At 59.8% G+C, this 18,308-nt stretch overlaps 1 protein-coding gene across 7 annotated transcripts in view; it reads right to left on the bottom strand.

Moving 5' to 3' along the window:
- Positions 1-715: 715 nt before the first annotated feature.
- LOC128336948 (potassium channel subfamily K member 4-like) overlaps positions 716-18,308 on the bottom strand; it is a 77,521-nt gene continuing 59,928 nt past the window's right edge. The window contains exons 1-7 of one of the 7 annotated variants that reach the window (XM_053277284.1): positions 17,800-18,114; positions 11,441-11,601; positions 10,023-10,209; positions 3,799-3,901; positions 2,023-2,135; positions 1,741-1,817; positions 716-981 (exon numbers count right to left, since the gene is read on the bottom strand). In XM_053277284.1, coding sequence (XP_053133259.1) covers positions 2,051-2,135; positions 3,799-3,901; positions 10,023-10,209; positions 11,441-11,601; positions 17,800-17,932 — 669 coding nt within the window. In that variant the 5' untranslated portion in view covers positions 17,933-18,114 and the 3' untranslated portion in view covers positions 716-981; positions 1,741-1,817; positions 2,023-2,050. Of the gene's footprint in view, positions 982-1,740; positions 1,818-2,022; positions 2,136-3,798; positions 3,902-9,042; positions 9,183-10,022; positions 10,210-11,440; positions 11,602-17,799; positions 18,115-18,308 lie in introns of those variants that run through there. The other 6 variants (XM_053277289.1, XM_053277288.1, XM_053277285.1 and 3 more) reach the window with 6 other exon arrangements.

The following is an 18,308-nucleotide window of genomic DNA, read 5'->3' as shown; positions in this document are numbered from 1 at the left end:
TGTGGAGCTCTCTGCCACAGGATGTGGTGACAGCCAACAACCTGGATGTGAGCCCTTTGGAAAGTTCAATTTAGAACCATCCACCCACTGACCCTTTGTAAGTTTGTAACTTTGTAACTTTGTAACTTTGTAACTTTGTAAGTTTGTAACTTTGTAAGTTTGTAACTTTGTAAGTTTGTAACTTTGTAAGTTTGTAACTTTGTAAGTTTGTAACTTTGTAAGTTTGTAACTTTGTAAGTTTGTAACTTTGTAAGTTTGTAACTTTGTAAGTTTGTAACTTTGTAAGTTTGTAACTTTGTAAGTTTGTAACTTTGTAAGTTTGTAACTTTGTAAGTTTGTAACTTTGTAAGTTTGTAACTTTGTAAGTTTGTAACTTTGTAAGTTTGTAAGTTTGAACAGAAGATAAGACATGCAAAAAATAAACAGCTTTTCTGAAGACATTTCCTTGGGCAATGGCATGAATGATATTTAGTTAAGAGAAATGCACTGTATTGTGATGCAATTGTGTGCTGAGAATGAAAGGATTAAGCTGAGAGCAGCTAATCTGTTGTCAACTCTGTCTGGGCTGCTGGGAGAGCCTGGAGACTTCTTACAACAGAAAAAATATAAGGGCAGAGTGGTACTACTCAAAATAACAAAGAAAAAAATACCACCCAATGCAAGAAATAGAAACCATGCCAATATACGTATGAATGGAACTTCTTGAATCACTTCATTAATCTAAGTCATTTATTATAATAAAACACTGAATATACATGAATCACTTGACAAGGTTTCGCGATAAGTCCTTGTTTCCCAATGAGCTTCCTCAGAAGTGAAAGAACAATTGTTATGTCCCAAACGTGATAGACTTTACATCCTCCCTGGTGTATAGAGTTCTTCAAAATAGCCTCCAAAAAGGTTTCTTCAATTCCTTCAAAGGGAGTGTAGATTGTATCCAAACATTCTTAGATTTCTCCAAGGGAGTTAGACAGAGGCCTTCTAAATACAAAACACAAACCATACATAAAGGAAAACGTTTGCAAAACATGAGAGAAAACATTAACAACCTACTGAAATGCATATGTCTACATCAAAGATAATTACCCCAAAGGTGCCACGGTTCACAAACTGCTGCCCAAACTGACACCCAGTCGTATCAAGCCTGCTCGGATGAACTGACCAAGCTGCCTTACTCCAGGTTTCTAACACTCTCAATCATTCTCAGCTGCTGAACCTCCTAATCAGCCACTATCTGGCACTCCTCACGCTTAATTAGGGCACCACAATTACAAAAAACAGGATAAGTCTAAATACATGTTTAAACCATAAGGTGACAGGGAATTTAATCTGTGCATATAAAACGATTCTTGTCTATTTAACCATCTTACTGCATCAACGTTACAGTATCTAAATTTTTCTTTTCTAAAGGTGGAAATCACCACAAATTTAAAGTCATCAGGCTGATGACCAGCTAGCAAAAAATGTTCTGTGAGTGGTGCCTCTAATACTCCATTCTTTATTCTGTAGTAATGCTCTAAAATACTTTTTTTAACCGGACGTATGGTGCAGCCAACATATAGCTTTAAACATGGGCACATCATAATATATATGGCATAAGCAGAATTACAATGGGAGAAATCTTCCAAAGGCTTAACATAATTGCCAGCAGGATGTGGAAAGACTTTAGTGGGCAATGAAAACTTGCACGCAGCACACGTCCCACATTTGAAATGGCCCTTCACCCTTGACAGAACTTACCTCTCCTGTGGCATCTCCGAGTGTATCCCAGAAACTTGTATTTTTCCTGAAGCCAATCAGCGGTGGTTCCTCACAACCTGGAATGATATTAACCAATGGCCAATATTTGAGAACCACTTTTTCAATTTTATTACTTAGTCAAGAATAATTCAGTCCCCATGTAATCCTGCGTGGTATGGACTTATCTTTGGTCTGAAATAAACATCTCCTCTGCATGCTATCTGCACGTCGTCTCGCTCTCTTAATAACACACCAAGGATAATCCCTGTTCAGCAATTGTACCTCAAGCCTCCTGGCAGATTTCTTATCATCAGAGTCCAGGGTGTTGCTTCTTTTTAATCTGAGGAACTGCCCATAAAGGTAAATGATCTTTTAAATAAGATGGATGACATGATCTATAATGTAAATATGTATTACGGTCAGTCTCCCTGGTATACAATGATACAGAAATACGACGGTCAAATCCAATATGTACATAGGCATCCAGAAATGAAACTCTGGATGAACTGATATGACTCTCAAATTCAATCGTTTCATCAATGCGATTAATCCATTCAATAAACGCCTGGACCTTCTCTTTATCCAAAATAATAATAATAATGTCATCAATGAAACGCTTATACAAAAGCAAATTATCAAAAAATGGATTATCATCCTTATTGCAAATAATACGGTATTCCAATCTACCCATTGCCACACCCTGAATCTGCATTAAAAATTGATTAAATGTAAAGTAATTCTTCTCCAAAACTATATCCAATAATTGTAGCAAAAACCAAGTGGGAGGATTTTTAACCTGTCTGGAGTCAAATGTGTCTTCTGCCACTGACCTAGCCTCATCAAGAGGTATATTAGTATCTAATGATGTCACACCCATCGTAAGAAGCACAGATCCTGCTGGCACAAACTTATTCTCAACCGAACTAATGAAATCTGTAGTGTGTCTCATGTATGAAGGAATTAATTTTTAAAAAGGTCGGAGTATATTGTCCGAATATTGAGCTAAAGGTTCAAGCAACAAATTATTTCCTGATATTATGGGCGGTCCTGGTGGAGGAAAACCTGTCTTATGAATTTTAGGCAGAATATAAAAAACGGGCACCCTGGGATAATCATTTCGTCGCCTGGAGTTTAAAAAAGCCCAACTGGTAGCTTGTTTCACTCTGTCGCTCTGGGTCAGGGGTGCAGCAGCAGGAAAATTAAATAAAATCAACCCAAGCTGCGGGGGGGTGGGGTCCGTCAGCTGGGGATCGGGGTGCGCTGCCTCGGGCCATGGAGGCTCCACTGAGCTACGCAGCCCTCTCCGCCCACGGCCGGGCCCCATTGCTTGGGGAAATGCCTGCAGATCCGCACCTGGAGCGCGGAGAGAGACTCGCGCAGGCGCACCTCCCGCCTCCCAGCCAGGCTGCTCCCCCGCCGCCGCACCGCAACAACACCCGAAGGGCAGCGAGCTGCAGAGGAATCCCTGCCCAGAATCATCATCAGGGAACGGGACGACTGAGATCCCACTACGGGGCCGGGGCTCGCCCAGTGGCAGAGCATCTGCTTGGCAGGCACCAGGTCCCCCGCCCCGGCCCAACCCCTGATCGCCACCGCCTCTTCCAGGAGGGCTGGGAAAGGCCCCTGCTGGGAGATGCGGCCCCTGAAAGCCTGGCAAGATGCTGCCAGTCAGAGTGGACGACACTGAGCGGGACGGGCCAGAGATCGGACTCCGCACACAGCACCAGGCGGCCACCCACTAGGAGCCTAGAGCCGCCGGGAGTCGCAGGCGGCCTAGAGCCTTGTCCAGGAGAGAGCCACGAGGAGCAGCGGCGGGCACCCTCGGCTGCCGCAATCTCCCGGGGGCGCCCCTTTCAGACGTGAGATTACACAGAAGTAGACGTGTTGCAAAAAAAAGCCGCGCCGAAGAAGCGGGGCTCTTAAAGGGGAAGCGCAGGACTGCACGTGTGGGGGGGGCAGGAGGAGAGCCCCCTCCCAGCATGCAGCCCGCCCACTGCCGCCCCCCCCCCCAGTCCTTCGACATGCACCGGGCGAATGCCCCCCTCCGCGCCCCCTTACCGGCTCTCCTGGCTTTCCTCCGCCGCCGCCGCCGCCACAAGCGCCGCTTTCCCGGAGCTTCTCTTCCCGTCGTCGACTAGCAGAAGGACGCGGCCGGGTCCTCCTAGGTAGGCCAAAGAGATGAGGCTGTGCCGCTAGAACACACACATCGCTACACGGGAGAAGAGCCGGAGCCACCCGGGCAGCCTCGCTCACTCGATCACACGTCGCGGGCTCCTCCCCGTTGGCGGCCGCGGCTGCCCCGGAAGCACTCCCCCCTCGCCGGAAGGAGCGGCCTTCCACCTCCCTCCCCTGCTGGGCGGGGCCTAAGCCGCCCCCTGCTGGCTGCGCCCGGAAGTCCAGCATGCGCCCCGCGTCTCCCGCGCAGAGGCAGGTTTGCTGCCTGCGCGTGGAGGCTTCACCGACCCCACAGGCAGCAGCCGCTTTCTACCCAATTGTGCTTTGGCAACGTGCTGTGTGCTTTGGTGGTTTGTTGCTTCAATAAAAAAAATCTTGTCCTAGAAAAAGATCTTGTCGCACAGGCAGCAGGCCCGAGCAAGGGGCTCCTCAGCCTTGACACCCTTATCGCTTTGGCCCAAGGTCGGCTTTTTGCAGGAAGGGTAGCAATGTGTGTGTTCTAGCTGCACACCCCTATCTCTATATAGGCCAGAGAGAGAAGGGTGTGCAGCTAGAACACAAACATCGCTACACTTCCGGCAGAAAGCCGAACATAGGCCAAAGAGATACGGGTGAGAAGCTAGAACACAAACATCGCTACACTTCCGGCAGAAAGCCGAACATAGGCCAAAGAGATACGGGTGAGAAGCTAGAACACAAACATCGCTACACTTCCGGCAGAAAGCCGAACATAGGCCAAAGAGATACGGGTGAGAAGCTAGAACACAAACATCGCTACACTTCCGGCAGAAAGCCGAACATAGGCCAAAGAGATACGGGTGAGAAGCTAGAACACAAACATCGCTACACTTCCGGCAGAAAGCCGAACATAGGCCAGAGAGATACGGGTGAGAAGCTAGAACACAAACATCGCTACACTTCCGGCAGAAAGCCGAACATAGGCCAGAGAGATACGGGTGAGAAGCTAGAACACAAACATCGCTACACTTCCGGCAGAAAGCCGAACATAGGCCAGAGAGATACGGGTGAGAAGCTAGAACACAAACATCGCTACACTTCCGGCAGAAAGCCGAACATAGGCCAGAGAGATACGGGTGAGAAGCTAGAACACAAACATCGCTACACTTCCGGCAGAAAGCCGAACATAGGCCAGAGAGATACGGGTGAGAAGCTAGAACACAAACATCGCTACACTTCCGGCAGAAAGCCGAACATAGGCCAGAGAGATACGGGTGAGAAGCTAGAACACAAACATCGCTACACTTCCGGCAGAAAGCCGAACATAGGCCAGAGAGATACGGGTGAGAAGCTAGAACACAAACATCGCTACACTTCCGGCAGAAAGCCGAACATAGGCCAGAGAGATACGGGTGAGAAGCTAGAACACAAACATCGCTACACTTCCGGCAGAAAGCCGAACATAGGCCAGAGAGATACGGGTGAGAAGCTAGAACACAAACATCGCTACACTTCCGGCAGAAAGCCGAACATAGGCCAGAGAGATACGGGTGAGAAGCTAGAACACAAACATCGCTACACTTCCGGCAGAAAGCCGAACATAGGCCAGAGAGATACGGGTGAGAAGCTAGAACACAAACATCGCTACACTTCCGGCAGAAAGCCGAACATAGGCCAGAGAGATACGGGTGAGAAGCTAGAACACAAACATCGCTACACTTCCGGCAGAAAGCCGAACATAGGCCAGAGAGATACGGGTGAGAAGCTAGAACACAAACATCGCTACACTTCCGGCAGAAAGCCGAACATAGGCCAGAGAGATACGGGTGAGAAGCTAGAACACAAACATCGCTACACTTCCGGCAGAAAGCCGAACATAGGCCAAAGAGATACGGGTGAGAAGCTAGAACACAAACATCGCTACACTTACGGCAGAAAGCCAAACATAGGACAGAGAGATATGGGTGAGAAGCTAGAACACAAACATCGCTACACTTACGGAAGAAAGCCGAACACAGGCCAAAGAGATATGGGTGAGAAGCTAGAACACACGCGTTGCTACACTTCTCGCAAAAAGCCGAACATAGGCCAAAGAGATAAGGGTGTGCAGCTAGAACACAAACATCGCTACACTTACGGCAGAAAGCCAAACATAGGACAGAGAGATAAGGGTGTGCAGCTAGAACACAAACATCGCTACACTTACGGCAGAAAGCCAAACATAGGACAGAGAGATAAGGGTGTGCAGCTAGAACACACGCGTTGCTACACTTCTGGTAAAAAGCCTGACATAGGCCAAAGGGATTCCGGCAAAAAAGCCGAATATAGGCCACTCAGAGGCAGGCTGCTGCTGCTGGGCATGGAGGTTTCACTGACTCCACAGGCAGCAGGCCCGAGCAAAGGGCTCCTCAGCCTCCTCCTGGCCCTAAGGCCACTGGCGGCCCCACATCCAGCAAGGTCCTTCCACTGAGCTCATGGGTCGCTGAGCTGCCCCCTTGCCCCAGAAGCAACCACATCCTCCTCACCCCAGCCGGCTCTTCCCTCCGCACTCCCCCCACAATCTCTGGGGCCTCAGTCCTCCCCCCGCCCTCGCGCCCCTCACCTGCTCACGCCAACCCTTGTGCCCAGTCAGGGACTCGGCCTCCCCAGCTCCTCCTTCGCCTCCTTCCCCCACAACTCCGTTTGCCCCAAATTCCAAGCTCAGTCCCACCAGATTCAGGGGGGCAGCCTCCCACCCCTCCCCAAAATAATGCCCCCAAGCCCTTTCTGCCCTCCAGACCCCATTCCTCCACCCCCCCACTCCAAACCGAGGGAGCCTTTGCATTCCGTCACGTACCCCAACTGACTCCTGAACGCTCCCTCCAGCCCCCCAACTCCTCCTGTCCTTTAACCATGTAGAGAAGACACACACACCCTGGCCTGTTCACCCCCACACCCAACCCAGCCCCAACTGACAATACAAAGCTAGTCCGCCCCCCCAGTTCAGCCCTCCCTGCACTCTGGTTACTAGTTCTGGGGGAACTAGCCTCCGTGGCCCCCTCCCCATGACTCCTCCTGAATACATCCTCCGTCCGTGGCTCCCTGCCCCACATATCCCCCCCAACAGGCTCCTTCCGGTGGGTTCCTTTAGGCCCTCACACAGACTCAAGGAGTTCAGCTCCCTTCTGCTGACCCACAACCGCAACAAGGAGGGCTCGCTGCCAGGGAGAAAGAGGCATCTGCCTGGGGCCGAGAGGAGTCCTTGCAAGGGGGCGAGACCCTCTCTCTCTCCCCCTCCTCCCCTCCCCACCCCTGCTGCCAGGTTGGACTAGGACCTTGGGCCTGCCAAGCAAGGGCTCTGCCCCTGAACTCTGGCACTTTGGGGTCTTATTTCCACATGGCCCCCATCCTTCAGCTAGGAGTTGCGGTTCTCTGAATGGAGAAAACTCTCTTAACCAAGTCTTCACGAAATGGCAGAGTTTTGGGGGGAGGACCCTTGAGATTTCAAACTGGGGTCAAACCAGTTTAAAACCCCTGCTAACTGGGCAGAGAGGCACCTTTTAATGTGGTGATTCTCTTTAGCAAGCAGGGGGAGAGCAACTGGCCCTCTCCATCCCCAGCACAGCATCCCTCCAGTGGCTGTTGTTGGTATCTGCCTTCTGTTTCTTTTTTAGATTGTGAGTCCATTGGGGACAGGGAGGCATCTGATTTATTGGTTGTTTCTCTGTGTAAACCACCCTGAGCCATTTTTGGAAGGGCGGTCTAGAAATCAAATCAAATAAATAAATAAACCCGGCCGAATAAACGCCCCCCCCAACCAAAAGAGGCTCTATTAAACTTCTCCTGATGATCGCTCCCTCCCCCCCCCATTGCCCGTCCCAATGGTCTCGTCGTCCGTCTCCCGGGCCTGAACGTTCCAACCCACACCAATGAGAACGTCTCCAGCGAGTCACGAGGAGGACGCGACCATTCCAGGGGCGGCAGAGGGGGAGGCGGGGAGGAGGGTCAGGCTGCTGCCAGTGGGGGCTGTCCGGCACCTGGCGGAGCTGGCTGCTGCTGCCTTGCAGAGTCCAGTGTGGGTTGGACGCAATGCATGCCCGCTTGCCCAGCCTGGCCGCAGGGGTGGGGTGGGGGAGGGAGAGTCTCGCCCCCTTGCAAGGACTTCTTGGCCCCAGGCAGATGTCCTGAGGGTAAGATCTTGTTGTCTGTAGTCACCCAACCAAGTGCAAACCAGGGTGGACCCTGCTCAGCAAAGGGGTCACTTCATGCTTGCTACCACAAGTCCAGAAGCATTCAAGATCAAGTGATCCTATGGCCACTTATGCAGCCGTGGACACCACAAAGCACGTTGTCCAGTGTGACTGTCAGTGAACCATGTAGGCCTAGTCAGACACTGCACTGTAGAGGTGTACTGACGTCTATCCTCATGGCACCTATTCCGGGTACAGGGCCCTCGAATGTGGGGTACGGAGAGGGCGTGGGCTGATGGACTTGTGTACAGCATGATGTGCGAATAACCCTGCACACCAATGAGAACGTCTCCAGCGAGTCACGAGGAGGACGTGACCATTCCAGGGCCGGCAGAGGGGGAGGCAGGGAGGAGGGTCAGGCTGCTGCCAGTGGGGGCTGTCCGGCACCTGGCGGGGCTGGCTGCCGCTGCCTTGCAGAGTCCAGTGCGGGCTGGAAGCAATGCATGCCCGCTCACCCAGCCTGGCAGCAGGGGTGGGGTGGGGTGGGGGAGGGAGAGAGAGAGAGAGAGGGTCTCGCCCCCTTGCAAGGACTCCTCTCGGCCCCAGGCAGATGCCTCTTTCTCCCTGGCAGGGAGCCCTCCTCCCTCTTTCGAGATGCAGGAAGTGTGGAAGCACCCTCCTCCTGACCCCCTGGCAGGGTCTAGTCTGGAAGGTGCCTAGAGAGCAGCAGGGAGGGGGCCCCAGCTCAGAGCGGGGAGAGCCTCTGCTTGGCGTGCAGACGGGCCCCATCTCCAGGTGCAGCTGAGAGAGACTCCGGCCCGCCAACCTTGGAGAGCTGCTGCCGGTCAGTGCAGACAATCCTGCGCTGGACAGACCCCTGGCGTGACTCAGTAGAGAGGACGCTTCCTGCTTGCCAGCCCTGTGTTTGGAGGGGAGAAGGGACGGGCCTGCCAGGAGGGCCGGTGCGCCCAGGGGAGGGCCCCCGGGGTCCCCTCCTCACCTCGGCCCTGGTCCGTCGGGACAGCACCCGCAGCCAGTTCCCAATCATGGTCAGGATGGAGGCGAAGTAGGCCAGGCCGAGCACGATCCAGACCACCACCAGCGGCTGGTACCAGATGCGGTCTTCTTGCCTCTGGTCCCCTGGAAGGAATCGCAGGGCTCGGAAGAGACTCCCCCCTCCTCCCTCTTGGTCCTCCCGCCCAGAGAAGGGGGCTGCAAGACACAGAGGTCTGAGCGGGACGATGCCCGGAGGAGGCTGCTTGGTCCTCTCCAAGGCATCCCTCCACTGGCCGGCAGGGCCTTCTCGGTGGCTGCCCCCAAGTTCCCTCTCAGCGGAGATCCGCTGGGCTCCCTCACTCCCAACCTTTCCGAGGAGGCTGAAGGCCGCCCTTTTCGTTCAGGCTTCTCCCTCAGGCAGTTGCTCTGATGTTTTTCGTCTATTTTATTGATTACATTTTTATACCGCCCTAAACAAAAAAGTCCCTGGGCGGTTCACAGTCGAAAAACCATCCAAACATTGACACCATGAAAACCATTTGCAAACCGACGCTTTCATGAAAAGCCCGGCTACGCAGGTATGTTTTCAGGTCCTTCTCAAAAACATGCAGAGAAAGGGGGACTCTAATTTCATGAGGAAGCGAGTTCCAGAGTCCTGGAGCAACTCTAGGAAAGGCCCAGCAGGGCACCTCTTTGAAATGTTTCAAGCATCAGCATTTCAATGAGTGAAAGGTCCATGCTTTCTCTGCCACTTTGAAGCTTGCTTTCGGCTGGCCCCTTTTAACTTCTTGCTTACCACCCTAGGGTCTTGGGATGCAGGGCATTGTGAACATGTAAGCCAACCAAAAGACAGAGAGCTGCTTGGGAGCTGGACTTGTTCAGCCCACCAGGAGAGGAGAAGAGGAGGATGAGGAAGGGGGGTCCGAGGGCAGCCCACCCCTCACCCCGCCGGGGTCACTCCTCTCTGCGTCCCACGGCACCTACCGGCCACGTAGTCACCAAATCCGATCGTGGTCAGCGTGATGACGACAAAGTAGACACTCTCCAGGAGGGTCCAGTTCTCCACCCGCTGGAAGATGATGGTTGGCAGGGAGACGAAGAGGAGGCAGCCGATGAGGATGAAGAGCAGGGCCGAGAGGACCCTCACGATGGTGGTGCTGACCTGCCACTTCTGGGGAGAGAGAGGGGAAGGAGGCGGGGAGTGACTGGGGTTCGAGACGTCCTGCTCCAGAGGTGCTCAGAAAGCCTGGCTCTCTGCTTTGCACGAGGTGCCCCTGGAACCTTCTTTGCTAGGGCACAGTCGCCCCCTGATTTGCCTTTAGCATCTGGTATACTGCTTCTGAAGCTGGATGCTCTCTTTTGTGATCTGCACCAATAGGTGCTGGCAGACCTCTCCAAAATTCCTTGCATCCCCCTTTAAAGCCAGCTTACGAGAACGTAAGAGCAGCCCTGCTGGACCAGGCCCAGGGGGCCTATGGGGTCCAACGTTCTCTTTCGGACAGTGGCCCACCAGATGCCTCTGGGGAGCCCGCAGGCAAGAGGTAGGTGCATGCCCTCTCTCCCGCTGCCGTGGCTCCCCTGCATCTTGCCTCCCAGGCTGGAGGTGGCCTCGAGCCCTCAGACTCGCAGCCATCGATAGCCCTGTCCTCCGTGGATGGGTCTAAGCCCCGTTGAAAGCCATCCAAGCTGGTGGCCAGCACCACATCCCGCGGCAGAGAATTCCATCGATTAATTACTGCCTTTTGTTGGGCCTAGATTACCTGGCCTTCAGTTTCCTGGGATTCATTCATTCATTCAATTTCTATACCGCCCTTCCAAAATGGCTCAGGGCTGTTTACACAGAGAAATAATAAATCAATCAGATGGCTCCCTGTCCCCAAAGGGCTCACAATCTCTTTGCCCAGTTAGCAAGGGATGACCCCTGGTTCTGATGGGAGGGAAGGAGAAACGTTTCTCTCCGTCCACCCTCTCCTCTCCAGGCATAACTGTGTCCCCCTCGACCCCGTCTCCCTGCAGTCGCCTCTTTCCCAAACTCAAGAGCCCCGGGCGTTGCAGCCTCGCCTCCTCAGGAAGGTGCTCCAGGCCCCTGGCCGTCTTGGTCGCCCTCTTCTGCACCCTCTCCAGCTTTACACTGCCCTCCTTAAGAGACGACTCCAGATGTGGCCGCACCACCGCTTTGTGTAAAGGCACAGAGACTGGAGCCAGGGGCGCAGACGACACCCTGTGGCAGTGAGTTCCCTATCAAGAGCAGCTCTCCAGAGAGGAGTGTTGACTCATGGAGGAAGGAGGGCTCTGGGGCATGCCGGCCATCCTCCCGGGCCCCAGGGGGCACCCTGTGCCAGAGTGCCCAAGGCGGCGGCTGGAGGTGCTGGAGAGCCCTTTCCCCCTCGGCCGGGACTCACCAAGAAAACGTCCTCCACTTTGCCAATGGCGTTCCGCAGAGAGGACCCCAGCTGGTCCCCGACTCCGGCCAGCAGCATCCCAAAGAGCGGGATCCCCACCAGTGCGTAGAAGATGCAGAACAGCCGCCCAGAGTCCGTCTTCGGGGAGATGTTTCCAAAGCCTGGGGGGGGGGCGGGGGCAGAAGAGAAGTGGAAGAGGCCGACCATTTCTAAGAAGGCATCCATCATCCTTTGGGGACAGACAGAGGCACTGGCCGAGGAAGAGCCTGAGCTCCAGGAGCGCCCAGGTCTGCTGTCCCCATTGCCACCAAAGACCCCCAGGCCGCGTCTCCGTGGCCAGGCACACAACTGTGCACAGGCAGGCAGCCCCAGGAAGAGGCAAAGCACTTCTCCGGCTCCCCCGGGGGCACCTGTCTCTAATGGACCCCCTCCGCTCCCCCCCCCACACAGCGATCTCCTTTCCCCACAGGGGCAGAGGGTCCCTGGGTCTTTGGGGGAGCCTGTCGGACGCTGCTCCGTGCCCCCCAGGCAGGCACCATCGGGGACTGCGGCCCCCCAGCCCCGTGCCAAGGAAGACTTTCGCGGTGGTCCCCAGGCAGCAGCACTGCCCTGCATCCCACAGAATCCTCCCTCCAGCCAAGGCCTGTCCGAAAACGCTCTCAAAAGACATTGGCCCCCAAGGGGGGCGGCTCGGGGGGGGGCTGCTCTGTTCTCGGCACACCTGGAAAGCCCCCCCTCTCTCCCCCTCGCCCTGCCCCGCTGCTGCCCACAGAAGTCGGGGCCAGGCGAAGCTTTGCCAGATGTGGGGGGGGCAGCAGCAGCCTCGCACCTGGGAGCACCACCCAGACAGGGCTCTCCTCGGCACCCCGCCCCTCACTCGGGAAACAAGCAGGGGCCCTTTCATGCCCCCCAGTCCTGCGCCAGCCTTCCCAGCAGAGGCTGTCTGGCCCTCTGTCGGGAGGGGAGCAGCCCCCCCCCGCCGGGGGCTGGACAAGAAGACCTCGGGGGACCCTTCCCGCTCGAGCCCGGGGGGGGGGGCCGCCTGCCTGCCTGCCTGCCCGCGCGCCCGCCCCTCATTCTCTCTCTCTCCCGCCGGCCCGCACCTCGCGCTCAGCGGGTCCTCATTCCTCCCACCCGCACGAGACGCAGCCAAGAGAGGCACCGGGCAGAGGCCAGGGCGGCATACCATGCCCGGGCCCCTTGGACAAGGAGGGCGGCAGGGAGGGGCGGGGCGGGGGGTGGGCTCCTGGGACCCCCCAGGCGCCGCTCAATGACAGCTGCTGCCCGGGCTGAGGAGGGCGGCCCCTTGCGGCGGGGGGGGGGGGGTTGTTGGAGGAGGATGCTGCAGAGCAGCCGCCCCCCCCCGCCCTCTGAGCCCCCGAAGCCCCGAGCAAATATTTGCAGCCGCTGCAGCTAATCATTAAGCAGCTGAGCTCCCCTGGAGGGGGCCGGTCCCTGCTGGGGGCAGAGCGGCCTGGGGCAGCAGCAGCAGCAGCAGCAGGAGGTGGGAGCCGTGGGGAGCCCCCTGCCAGGCAAGCCAGCGGCTCAGAGGGGGGCTCAGACTCCCAGGGGCACCCAAGGGTGGGGGCGCCAAGCCCCTGCCGTTCCTGGCCCTGGGGTGGGGGGTGGGGTCTCCTCCCTCGGGTGGCAGCGGGAGGGGGGGAGGGAGGGGGCTGCCAGTCCCCCCCACCCCCGTCGAGGTTGGTGGGGAGGGAGGCGGAAAGGGGCCCTGCGCCCACCCTGGCTGGCTCTCCGGAGCCGGGACCCAGGTGCTGGGGGGGGGGGACAGAGGGTCCTGCCCTTGCGGAAGTGCCCCCTCCAGGCCGGGCACGTGTGCGCGCTCACCAGCAGCAGCAGCAGCAGCAGCAGCAGCAGCAGCGTGGGGCTTCCCGCACCTTCCACTGTAGCCTCCCATCACAACAGCCCTGCGAGGCGGGTGGGGCCGAAGCCGAGTGTCAGCTGCGGGGCCCTTTGCCCAAGCCTGGGCCTGACCTCCCCCCTCACAGGCCACACAACCCGAGGGGAACTCTGCCCACGCTCAGAAGCGCCCTCCCCTCCCGCCAGCTTTCAAGCGAAGGAGCAGACTGTCCCAGACCACTTTGGGAGGGGAGTCGAGCGCCCATCACCCACAGGGGCCAAACGGGGCCATGGGGGACGAGAGGGACTCTGGGGCCAGCCAAGGACCGCTTCCTGGGCACCGAGCCAGGTGTGGCCAGGTGTCAGAGAGGTCGCCCACCCCGCCAGCAGCAGCTGAGCCGGTGCTGGGCTGCGCGGCTGCCCTTTGGCCAGGCGGCAGATGCCCCCCCGCCCCCCCCTTGCTACCAGACCCACACATGCGGCCCTGCAGGGCAGCCGCCATCCGGGGCGGGGGGAGGGGGAGGGAGGGGTCTCCCGTGCAAAGGGGGCGCCAGGCCCAGACTCCAGCCCAGCCAGAGTCAGCCGGGCAAAGGGACGGGCGGCCAAGCAGGGCTGGTAGCGGCTGCCAGGCAGCGGGTGGAGGGGGGGGTTGTGGCCACCCCCGAGAGCCCCCTCCCCCCCGCTCCTGGCACCCACAGCAGGGCACGGAGGGCACCCTGGGGGCCGGGCAGGGGGTGCCTGGCCTGCCCGGCTTCCCTCCCCCAGCCCTGGGTCAGGCTGCAGCAGGACCCCCGGTGCTGCCTCCCTCTGCCCCCTTGGGGGGCTCCCCCCCAGCACTCCTCACAAAGGCCGTCTCTTTCCCCCAGCAGGCCCCCAGCAGCCTTCGGCAGCCCTCCTGGCCTGCTGCCCCCAAGTGAGGGGGCTTCTCTGGGCAGATGGGGTGGGAGGGAGGAGGGGCGAGGGGTGCAGCCAAGGAGTCCGAGGCAGGGCGGGAGGCTGGCCCGGAACAGCGCACAGGGGATGCTCAGGGTGGGCTCAGTGGGGCCGGCCCCACGGCCTTGCCGGGCAGTGCAGAGGGCCCTCCCTGGCCGAGAAGCGGCGGCCGCCCCCCCTCCCCAGCACCCCCCAGGCACGAGCCAAGAGGGGGAGCCAGTGGGGAGACACAGGCCCCCCCCAGGGGCCGAGGCCAGCGGTGCCTGGCAGAGGGGGCCCATCCAGAGCCCCAGAGGGGTGGGGTGGGGCGGGGCGGGGTCCCTGCGGGCCCAGACGGAGGAGGGCGCCTCTCGGTTGTAACAGCAACTCCATGTGGAAGCGACATGCGGCCGTTCCAGTGGGGGGGCTGTCACACTGGAGGGGCGCTCCAGCGGTGTCTGAGGCCGTGCAGAGGGCCAGCCAGGGGAGAGGCCGCCCACCCGCCTGCCCGCCGGAGAGGACCAGACGGAGGGAGGGCGCCCAGCGCGGATGCCCCCGATGAACCCTGCACAGCTGCATCCTGACAAGTATGCCCCCCCCGTCTGGAAAGCAAGGGGGCTGGGGGGGAGGGGGGGCACCATGGAGCCCGGCTGGGGGTGGGCAGGGGAGGAAGGGGCAGCAGGGGCAGAGCTGGGGCCAAGGCTGCCCTCCCGGCCTGGGATCTTCCCTTCTGCGGGGGAAGGAAGGGGACACCCAAGAGGGGCCCGGAAAGAACGGGGAGGAGACCCCCCCCCCGAGGCCGAGGGGCGGTGAGGCCATTCTCCAGCCTGGTGGGCCGAGAGGCCTGGGCCGGCCCCCCTTGGCTGCCAGTGAAGCAGCCTCACTGGGCAACCCACCAGCCCAACCCGCCCCACAGACTGAGGGGGCTTTGGGGGGCCCTGGACTTTGGCCCCCAAGTCCCGGGGTGAAGAGCGCCTCTGCCTGGGGAGGCCCCGCATCTTCAGGGCTGTGAGACTGGGGGGGGGCAGGGGGGTCTCCTCTGGACCGGCCCAAACGGCTTCCCAGCCCGGCTGAGTCCACAGGCTGGGGGAGTGGGGGGGGGGAGAGATGTGTGGAAACGCCCGTGTCCCCCCCCCCCCGCAACTGGAGCCGGCCCTTCCCAAGTCGCCCACCAGATGGCGCTCTCAGACCGTGGCTCCCCCCCCCCCCCCGCTCCTGTTTTCTGGCAAGTGCCTCCAGGGGAGGGGGGGGCCGGGGGCCCTCAGGCTGGTTTGGAGGCTGCTGCCCGCCCTGGCCTGGCCTGGCCGCCTTCTCCCGCAGGGTGGCCGGGAGGAGGTCGTGAGGCTGGGAGTCCTTCCTGGGGAAAGCACTCTGCCCACGCTCAGGGGCTGCTGGACAGCATTGGGCTTCCTGCGCTCAGCCTCCCCTCCTTGGCCTCCACCCCGCCGGCAGCAGCAGCCCCTCCGCCCGGAGCCTGCCCCCCTGAGCAGCCAGCTGGCTGTGGGCTGAGGCACTGTCGCTTTCCCCACAGAAGGCACTCCTCACCCGCGACCCACAAGCGGCGCAGCCCAGGCAGACGCCGACGCCAGCAGTGCTGTGGCTGCTGCTGACCAGGCTACTTGGGGGGCGGGGGGGCATATGGGGGTCTCAAGGCCATAATAAAGCCCGTGATGCCCCAGACTGTTGTGCTTGCTCCGGGGAGGCGGCAGAGCCTGACAAGGGCACCTGCAGGCAGTCAGCCCCACACGTGGGGGGCGGCCCAGGATGGGGCCCAGGAGCCTCCACCCTGCCAGCTGTTCTGCACCCCCAGGGAAGTCCGGCAGGAGCCCCAGGCAGGGAGCGGCTGTGTTGGGGGGCTGGGAGTGAGGAAGAGAGGAAGCTGCTGCCACAGACTGAGTCAGAGCCTTGCTCCCTCTGGCTCAGGATTGCCTGCCCAGACTGGCAGCGGCTGCTTCTCCCAGGTGGCAGGCAGGGCTCTCTCCCAGCCCGATCCTGGAGATGCGGCTGCCGCTGCCAGGGAGGGCACTGGGGACCTCCCTCTGCTCTTCCCAGAGCGGCCCCCCCCCCGATCCCCTGAGGGGCCTGTAATCTTCCAGGGCCGCCCACCCTCCTAGGCCCCCCTTCATATAGTGCAACCCGGGCAGACCCTGCTGAGCAAAGGGGGCCCGTCCTGCTGGCTGCCACCAGACCGGCTCTCCTCCCATAATGGTTGGGCCAGTCCATGCGGGGGGGGGCTCATCCTCTCGTCCTGTGTTGGGGGGAGGGAGGATGTGGTGGGCCAGTCACCAGGACTGTGGGCTTCTGCCCCCCCCCCGGCTGCACTGGGCAAGTGGGGGGGGGGCGTGCAGGGACCGTGTGGTCCTTGGGGCTGCTGTCCTGGAGGGAGAGCGCCGCCCGCAGTCCGGAATTTGCAGCTGCCTCTCTGTGGGGCAGGGTGGGGTGGAGGCCCCCAGGCCTGTGCTGGGGCCACTGAAGGGGACCGGCGGGGGGGGGGGGCTGCGCAGGCTGCGGCTGTAATGGATGGAGGCCCAGGAGCGGAGCTGCCGTCCAGAGGGCAGGGCCTGCCGGGCGAGGCTTGGCCGGGGGGGGGGGCGTGCCCTTCATGCGGATGGGGCTGGGCGGGGGGGGGGGTCCTCCCAGCTTGCCCTGCACCCAGAGGCAGGATGAGGCCCTGGGCTGGGGCCAAGGCAGAGTCACCCAGCAAGGGAAGCAACCTGGCATGCCCCAGGGGAGGGGGAGGAGGGAGGGGGAGAGGGGAGGGAGCCCCCCCTGCCCTTGAGGCTGGTCACTGTGCCCAGAGGGGCTGGGGGGGGGTCCTGGAGGCAGCCAGCCTCCCGCCACCGCCTGCAGGGAGGAGCCCCCCAAGCAGCCGGGGCCTCTGGGCGAGGCCTGGGGGGGCAGCCAGAGCAAGTGGCGGCTCCTGGGGCCTGGCCAGTGCAGGGGGCTCCTCAGGCGGCCTCTTGGGGCTGGGAGAAGGGCCTGGGAACCAGAAGGGCCGTGGGGGGGGGGAGGAGGAGAGAGCGCCAGGCCAGGCCAGCCTTCACGGACACGGGAGCCCCCTCTCCCCCCCCCCTTCCGCATTCCGGCCCTCCTCCTTCCTCCGCTGCGCACAGGACTTGCAGTGGAAACTATGAGGCTGGGGCGGGGGGGGGCAGGCGGGCGGCGGCTCTCCCTTATTTGGGAGGCAAATCTCACCCTTGCCTGTGAGCCCCCCCCCCCCCGTCCCCCCTTGGCAGCGATTTGTAGAGGCATTCCTTCAAAGAGCAGCCCTGAAACCTGACGCAGCGCATTGGAATGCCTCCCGGCTGACCTCTGGACCCTGCGGGGGGGGGGGATGGAGCAGGACCCGCCTAGGTCTGCCCCGCTTGGGCCCCCTCCTCTCCTCCTCCTCCTCCTCCTCCTCCCCCCCTGGGCTCCAGGCCTCTCCAGATCCCCCTGGCTGGCAATTTGGGAGCCTGGGCCTGAAGGCCTTGGGAGCCTCCCCCCCACCCCCCCCCCAGGCCTATCCCCTCTGGAGGCGGCTTTCAAGGGAGCCCAGGCAGAGGCCCCTACTTTTTCGCTCAGCTTTGATGTATACTTATTATTCTTACCGTTCCATGTCCCGCTCTTCCTCCCAGGAGCCCAGACCAGTGGTGGAGTCCCTCCTCCGCACCCCCCTAACCCTGTGAAGTAGGCCAGGCTGAGAGAGGAGCGACCGGCCCAGAGCCACCCAGCCAGTCTCATGAGGCTGAAGCGGGATTGGAACTCGGCTCTCCCCGGCCCTAGTCCGGCATGCTCAGCACGACACCACGCCGGCTCTTAAAACGCCAGGATGTTAAACGTGAGCGGGGGGTTGACGTTTTCGGTGGTCCTGGCTGTGAACGGCCTCCGGCGGAGCCACTTCTGGACGGGCGCCGCAGAAACGACAGGAATGAGAGGAGGGCTGCTCCCCCCGAGGCCCCTGGCCGTCCCCAGCTGTCCCCCCCCCGCAGTCGGCCTCCCGCAGGCTTACCCCGTCCGTCCCTCCGGCTTCCGCGGGAGAGGCGTCACCAGCGCCCAGGCCCAGCTTCATCCTGGTACTTCCGGCTTCGGGGGGGGGCGTCCTTTCTGGGGCTGGGGG

This window comes from Hemicordylus capensis, chromosome 14 (genome assembly GCF_027244095.1).
Source record: "Hemicordylus capensis ecotype Gifberg chromosome 14, rHemCap1.1.pri, whole genome shotgun sequence".
In the NCBI taxonomy this organism is placed as follows: domain Eukaryota; kingdom Metazoa; phylum Chordata; class Lepidosauria; order Squamata; family Cordylidae; genus Hemicordylus; species Hemicordylus capensis.
The sequence above is the reverse complement of the archived record's forward strand: the minus strand, read 5'-3'. Positions and strand labels throughout refer to the sequence as shown.